General features: G+C 33.9%; 1 protein-coding gene across 1 annotated transcript; it reads left to right on the top strand.

Annotated features, from left to right (window-relative positions):
* The first annotated feature begins 1663 nt into the window (after positions 1–1663).
* LOC126676437 (uncharacterized) lies at positions 1664–3335 on the top strand. The gene is made up of 3 exons (XM_050370645.2): positions 1664–1891; positions 2202–2269; positions 2340–3335. The coding sequence occupies exons 1-3, from the start codon at positions 1786–1788 to the stop codon at positions 2655–2657; spliced, it is 492 nt and encodes a 163-aa protein (XP_050226602.1). The 5' UTR covers positions 1664–1785; the 3' UTR covers positions 2658–3335.
* Positions 3336–7641: the final 4306 nt, after the last annotated feature.

Genomic DNA, 7641 nt, shown 5'->3' with positions numbered 1-7641 from the left:
ATAAGATAGTTATAATGAAACATACTATCGTAATTTTGCCTGTCCTCCCCCCCATATAAGATAGTTATAGATAGATCTATAGCAAATATAAAAGTGTATTCGCGGGGGGAACACTTCCATTCACGGACAAAAATACCCTCTATATATTTTATCCAAGTTGATATTCCTAATTGTAACATATAAGAATATTTATGTTTAACAAATAAAAAGATGACATTCCTAATCCATAAAGGAAACATATTAAAAATAATTATCGCAATAGCTATCATTATGTATTAAATTCCTAATCCTAAAAGAAATTGTGCAACAACTATTATTATGTGTTAAATTCCTAATGGCTGAATATATAGTTTGACCCCTGAACTTGTACCCTTTTACCCATCTAACCTCCAAACTTAACGTCTTACCTATCGAACCCCTGAACTTGTTAAATAACCTGATTTGATCCCTAAACTTGATAAATACGTAAACATTGAACCCCTCCGTACACAATTTCTTCTAGAATGTTTCAAGTGACAGGTGGACACTAAGGGGTTCAATATTTACGTATTTATCGAGTTCAAGGGTCAAATCGGATTATTTAACAATTTAGGGGTTAGATGGGTAAAAGGGTACAAGTTCAGGGGTTAGATGGGTAAAAGGGTACAAGTTCAGGGGTCAAATTATGTATTAAGCCAATTCCTAATCCTAAAAGGAATTGCACATATATATCACTATATATAAAAGAATATGATGAGTTTTAGTAACATTAAATAATCATATTATAATATTGGCTTATCCCCTTAAAAACCCCTCACCTTTTACCCCCAATTCGTTTGCACCCTCACATTGCAAAACCACCAAATATACCCAAATTACGACCTTTCACTTTCAATTGCACCCTCAAACATTAAATTGATCTCTTTTCACTTGAAAAATGTTCAAATCAATACTTTAAATTTTAGTATATATTTAAAAATAGGACTTAATATTTTATTTAAAACAAAAATAAATCAATATTTTAAATTTTAGCATATATTTTAAAATAGAACTTAATATTTTATTTAAAACAAAAATAAACCTTTTTTTTCAAATGAAAAGAGGTCAATTTAATGCTTGAGGGTGCAATTGAAAGTGAAAGGTCGTAATTTGGGTATATTTGGTGGTTTTACAACGTGAGGGTGCAAACGAATTGGGGGTAAAAGGTGGGGGGATGTTAAGGGGATAAGCCTATAATATTTGTGTTAAAGTTTTGATATTTTTTTATCAATTATTTACTATGAAAAATAATATAAATTTACTTCAATCATATTATCATTTTTTAATAACAAAAATTAAATCTATTACTTAATTCTAACTTTTTAACATTTTCAATAAAAAAAAATTAAAATTTTATAAAATAATTAAACAAAAATAAATAAAAAAACACAAGTCCAATAAAATTTAAATAATAATATATTATTACAAAAATGTATACAATTATAATTTTAAATAACGGGTCATATAAATATCATTAACGTGCGTAGCACGTGGCCAAAAAAACTAGTATAGATTAAGGTTAGTTTTGAGACAAAAAAAACATTAGTAGCACAAATGAGACACGGGTAAAATATCACCGTAAATTTTGCACTTTTTCCCATATGTAATTGGTAAAAGAAACTACTCTAATTCTTGTAACTTTTGTCCTTAACGAGTTAGGTTTTACAAAATATTTTATATAAATAAGTAAATTTGCGTTGAAAAAGAATTTTCTAACATTGAAAAGAAAACAATTGACGGCAGGTACTGTATTGAAGAATTTGAAAAATGGGGATGGGAAGCAATGGAGAAGTGGTGATCTTCACAGACACAAGCATTGACACGCACATTGCGCTCTCCGTCTCTCCAGATATAACTGCTGCTGATTTCATGAGTATTTCTATTTCTAATTTCCCTTGTTTTATTTGCCTGATTTTTGTTAATTTTTTTGTATTCAAAAAATTCTAAAATTTCTGGGTCTACGCTGCAAAATCATCTCTTGGGTTGTGAAAGTAACTAGGAGTTTCTGGGTCTACGCGACAAATTATACCGAACAAGGCTTTGTAAGACCACAGTTTGTGATTTTAGTGATACCTATTAACACTGTAATTAAGAGCTAATAATTTTACATTCAAGATTATTCTACTTGTTTGGTTATTGATCATATGAGTAATGCCTCACACAATAAGTAAATGTTTATGCAGGAGAGCTTGAGACAACACACTACACTTGCCTCCCAACTGTGGGAGAAATCAAAGCTCATGCGTTAATGGTATTCTTCCGCAACAGAATTTTGCTTCTTTTTCGCTTCAATGCTTATGAATTTCATTTTGCTTTACTAGGTGAGAAAGAGGAAGCGGTTTTACCGTTTGTCGGAGTCTCTGCCTTTAAAGTGTGTTTTCCAGGGTGTGAAAGGAGCATGGTTCCTTCACGTGCAAGTGGAAAAGGTCGCGGCCAGAGTGGCAGCAGCATCAGCTTGCTGTGATCCTCGAAGCTCATCCACACGCATTAAGCGAAGTGTTGCAGTTGGGAGCCGTATTATGACGGCTGCAAATAACATCAGACTCTCCGGGAACAAACCAAAACCTATTCTTTCTTTCTTTGCACTCAGAGCTGTTTCTACCTTTCCAATGTTTGAGATCAGTGACAGTGACCACTAGCAAATAGAACTACTTTCTTTTTTTGTCTAGTCTGTTACATTTTTAAAGAAAGCTTGGAGAGTAGTAAAAACAGACTCAATTGGCTTCCGGAACAATATTTTGGCATCCGACGCCTGAGCAACAAGGCTCTTATTGGCTTTGAAAAGATGTAGGCAGAGGCGGAAGATGCGCCTGAAACTGCAGGGATAGAAAATTATTTGCGTCACGAGATGCAACATCAGCAGAACTACGTAGGATAATTGATTTTGGGGTTACAGTGTTGCACATTATTTAGATTTTGCTCAATTGTATGCAAACATCACTATTGGCTATTTAGGTCTATTTTTATTTTATTTGAACTAGAAAAATAGTTATTCTTCGTGAGGTCATGAACTGGGCCACAAACATGAACTGGAGTTCGGTTAGTTTTTCAGGCGACGCCATTCTGGTTTCCTAGGCTGTCAATTCTGGCCTTTGCGCCTCGGCAGTCAACTGGGGAACTGTCAAGATATTTGACACCTTAGGCCTTTGTTTAATTCATGTTCTTTCGCTTATATTAGTAGATCTCAGAATCGTCTGGCGCATAACTTGGCCCAAGAGGCCAAAGCCAGATACATTTCGTTATGTTCCTATAGTTCTAGGTTGTAATCTTTGCCACTTCTATCTATTTTCTATCTTAAATACAACAATACATTTTCATGTTTTTTTCTTGAAATTTTTAGCTTTTGGAGACTCATGCTTCTTTTAATCTTCCCGTATACTTTTTTCAGTTTTTTAATTTAAGTTTCGACATTTCTCACTTTCATCGTTAACTTGTCCAATTTCCGTCTCTTAAAGAAATTTTTCCGATTACTACAATTGAAGAAGTAGAAAAGGAATAACGGTCTGGTATTTCTCATTGTTTCAAGAATTTAATTAGATACAGGAGCTCGTAGAGAGGAGAAGAGAAAATAAAAGATTGTTTGGTCCTAGATTAGTTTCCAATTTGCTTGTTTTGTTGACTTGAATTCAATCGATTTGTTTGGTTATAGATGTGTTATCTTTACCAGTTTAACACCGGATTTACTTGAATCCAGCTCCTCACTCTGTGAATTAATCTCAGATATAGTTGTTGTGGTTACATTTAGATGAAGTTGTTATTTATCCGGTGGGCATATGCATTAGTATTGTGTTATATACATTCACTAGTCTAATGTAACACCTACATCTGTATGCTTTAAGCTGTGGACTCCTCTATTTTCACATATCTCTAACCTTATCCAATTTAAGTTCCATATATTTGAGAATTTTTATAAGGCATATTATGTAAAAAAAAATTATCTTATTTTTTTTTTTCGTTTATACTCTGATTTTGTAAAAAAGCCATTTGTACCTATTTTTAGGTTTTTCAGTTTCATCCACAGGGATATAATTGGCAATTTAACAAATTAAAAAAAAGGTTAATTACATATAAAATCACCACCTTTACACGAAATTGCAAAAATAACACGACCTTTAAAACGTGGCAATTCAGGGCACCACCTTTCATTTCTTTTCAAAAATAACACGGGCACATTTTTAGTGGCGTTTTTGCTGATGTGGCATGACACATGGCACTCCCATCTAGTGTCCAAGTCAGCAAAATTTTATCAAAAAGACGCGCATGTTGTTTTTGAAATGAAATGAAAGATGATGCCCTGAATTGACACGTTTTGAAGGTCGTGTTATTTTTGAGAATTCGTGTAAAGGTGGTGATTTTATATGTAATTAACCCTTAAAAAACTGAAATCATTAAAAACAATTAGATGGAGGGTTATATCATACTTTTTTTTTTATCTTAAAAAATACAAATAAGTCTTTCAACTTAAAAAATGTTCAAATATATCCTAATAATTAATTAATTTTTTATTTTTATGAAAGACAAAATAGATTAAAAAAATCTTTCCGGAACCAATCGAGGAGCCACCGCCGCTCCTTCTCATCGGAGAAGGTGGAGATTCTCCGATGAGAAGGAGCAGCCACCACTCCTTCTCCGGTCAGAAGGGGCAGCGACGGCTCCGTGAAAAGTTAATAAAAATTAAATTAAATTTATAATTATTTTTAATTGTTTTTGAAGAAGATGGTATTTTTGTATTTTTTGCAAAAACACCAAATAGAGCAAGATGCTATAGACTAAGAAAACTATTTACAGCACAAGGCTAATACAAGCTAACAATAAACACTCAACAACAGAAAAGCAAGTTCAAAACAGGAGCAAAAATAAGCTTAAATACAATCTATAATGCTTTTACAGCAGTCTTCTATTGCAATCCTCTTCGAATTGAATACCATATCATTTCTAGCTTTTCATATGTAGTACACAACAACAGTGAATGCATTTCTTCTTTTCTTGGCTTCAACAGACCCCCACCAGCTCTTCTAGAAAAATAAGAGACTTCTCTAGTCTAGGAATACTCTCTCCTTCTGATACCAAGCTCATTCAAGATTTTTCTCCAAATATATCTTGAGTACTTACACTCAAAAAATAAGTCATTCCTGCTCTCAGTTTGCATATTACACAAGCTGCAATTGTCTTCATTTATAACTTTCCATATTTTCAATTTATCTTTTGTCTTCAGTGTTAGTAGTATGTGCCATAGGGCTATTTAATCGTGTATATTTGTAGAACTAATCCCAATGGCAAAGATATATATGTTTTATTTGAATTAAGTGTCTTATCAACTAAGTGTTCATTTATGACGTATTGTCCTTATCACATTGTGATAGAATCTATTCTTAAGGTGTTAAGAATATGAGTGACAGATTCCATTATACACATGATCTAAATAACCGTTCAAGGTCGATGTGATCCTACGAATAAGGGCATCGCATTATCCCGGAAAGATCGTCACCTCTGTTTATTCTCCTGATTAGTAAAGAGTTACAAAATTATAGGAAGCAGTGAGTCTCATACTACTTGATGGGGATCAGAATAAACATGTGGACACTCAAGGTGTTGAGTGAGTCGAACAAGTGACGTTAGATGACTTATACATGGTAATTCATCAAAGTCAATTTAATGTCATCTAGTTCATAATTGTACATATGTCCTTTGACTTGCGGTGATACTAGCTTGTATATAGGTGATTAGAGTTTGATACTCCTTAACCCTAGATCTTACATGAGCTAGGGCTGAGGGATGTGTTGGATCTAATTAGTTGTATATGAAGATAGGGGTTTAACCTAGAAAGAACTCATCACTCTGGATGAACGGAGATAAGATTCTATGCTTTCTCGAATTATTCTTGATGGATGACAAAACCTGCGCAGGTGTATATGACTTACTGAGAAAGTTGTTTCTAGTGGAAGTCATATTTATCAAGAATTAGAATTGAGAGATAAGGTCATATGATCAAGACAAATAGTGTTTGACTTAACCGTGACACTAGTCGTGATTGGAGTCTTTGATGAAGGAAATTTTGAGTGTACGGTAATTATAAACATTGGTTCATAAAGAATGCATCGAAACATTCATCTCTATTTGGGGGTCGTGATATGTTTTTAGACTTCACTCTCGATCTACGAGAATTAATAATTAAATGGGATTTAATTATTTAATATAAGATAAGCATTTCTTATGACTCTCATTGCCATATAGATGTGAAACTAGTTAGTCACACACAATAGAGTGTGCAACCGATTGAATTTACGAAAGATCGACATATAGATACTAGCATATCTCGGAAATTAATCTAAGATGAAAAACAAGTACAAATTAGGGATTAATTTGTAAGAGTTATAAATTAGTAGGAACCTAATTGTACTATATCCATGTTAATTAGGGATTAATTTATAAGAGTTATAAATTAGTAGGAACCTAATTATATTTTAACCAAGTTTTATGATTAAAAGGCTTAAGTAATTAATTAGTGTAACTAATGATACTAATGATAATTAATTAGGTGTCATGTGGTGGCAACACCTTTGCTTGGTGTCTGACACCTAGCATGCAAGGTGTTGCATTCTTAAGACATGCTCTAGCCTATAAATAGAGCTTGTTCTTGCTCATTTCATAACACCACACAACACACATCTCACTAAAAGTTGTAGAGAGAGAAAGCACTTGAAGGAGGTCAAGTAGTCATCAATCACGGGAAAAACTTGGCGATGTTTTTCATACATCCGAGCAAGATTGTGATCGCGGCGAGAGTTTGAGCTTAGAGCTGCTCGGCAAGAGGAACTCTTGCAGGATTACTTCAAGGCGAGGATTCAATCGGACGCATACTCGTGTGGACGAGCTTAAGGTCGCCGTACTTTCGGGACTACAAGAATCGTTGGAGAATCGACATAGGTATTTTTTTACGATTCCTATATGCGTGCTTTAATTACTAAATGATACGACGATCCATTTGTTGTTGATATGATCAACTTCAGGGTTTAGATTGTTGGAATTTCGATTTTGAATTGAAATATACGATCCGGACCCGAGCGTCCCGCTGCGCCAACATTCAGTCTGTCATGAATAACCATCGAAAGCAAACCTAAAAATGTTTCCAAGCTATACAAGTTTATCCCAATGCACTTTGTTCCTCTCAGGCACCATATTTTTCCAAACACAGCTAATGGAGAATTTTCCATCATTTTTGGCCTTGCACCCCACAGTATCATCACACTCACTCCTAACTCTCAAATTCTCTTTAATGTACACCCAAGCATTACTAGAAATATCATCTATAGGATCAGGTAAAGTCCATCTCCTGTCTTTTCATGAACTGCAAATCTTGGTAGCTTTTTTAATATCAGACTCTTTAATGTCTATCCTAGGGAATCTTTCCATCACAGATTGCCCATTCATCCATGGGTCACCCTAGAAGAAGATCAACTTCCCATTACCTAACTTATAGTCAAACAAATGAGTAATATCCAGCTCCATGAACTATCTAAAGGCTTAGTTATCCTCCAAAAACTAGACAGTCTCAGCTTGTTAGTGATAACCCATTTAGCCCACAAAGATAGCTTGAAAGAGATAACATTCCAAATATTCTTA

This window comes from Mercurialis annua, linkage group LG4, assembly GCF_937616625.2.
Source record: "Mercurialis annua linkage group LG4, ddMerAnnu1.2, whole genome shotgun sequence".
Lineage (NCBI taxonomy): Eukaryota > Viridiplantae > Streptophyta > Magnoliopsida > Malpighiales > Euphorbiaceae > Mercurialis > Mercurialis annua.
This window is presented reverse-complemented; position numbering and strand designations above follow the sequence as displayed.

What these genes read in the sequence shown, in the direction of transcription:
- LOC126676437 (XM_050370645.2), top strand. Translation starts at nt 1,786, where the DNA reads ATGGGGATGGGAAGCAATGGAGAAGTGGTGATCTTCACAGACACAAGC. An exon ending in AACTGCTGCTGATTTCATGA is followed by an intron (nt 1,892 to 2,201) that starts GTATTTCTATTT and finishes ATGTTTATGCAG; the next exon opens with GAGAGCTTGAGACAACACAC. An exon ending in TCAAAGCTCATGCGTTAATG is followed by an intron (nt 2,270 to 2,339) that starts GTATTCTTCCGC and finishes TTGCTTTACTAG; the next exon opens with GTGAGAAAGAGGAAGCGGTT.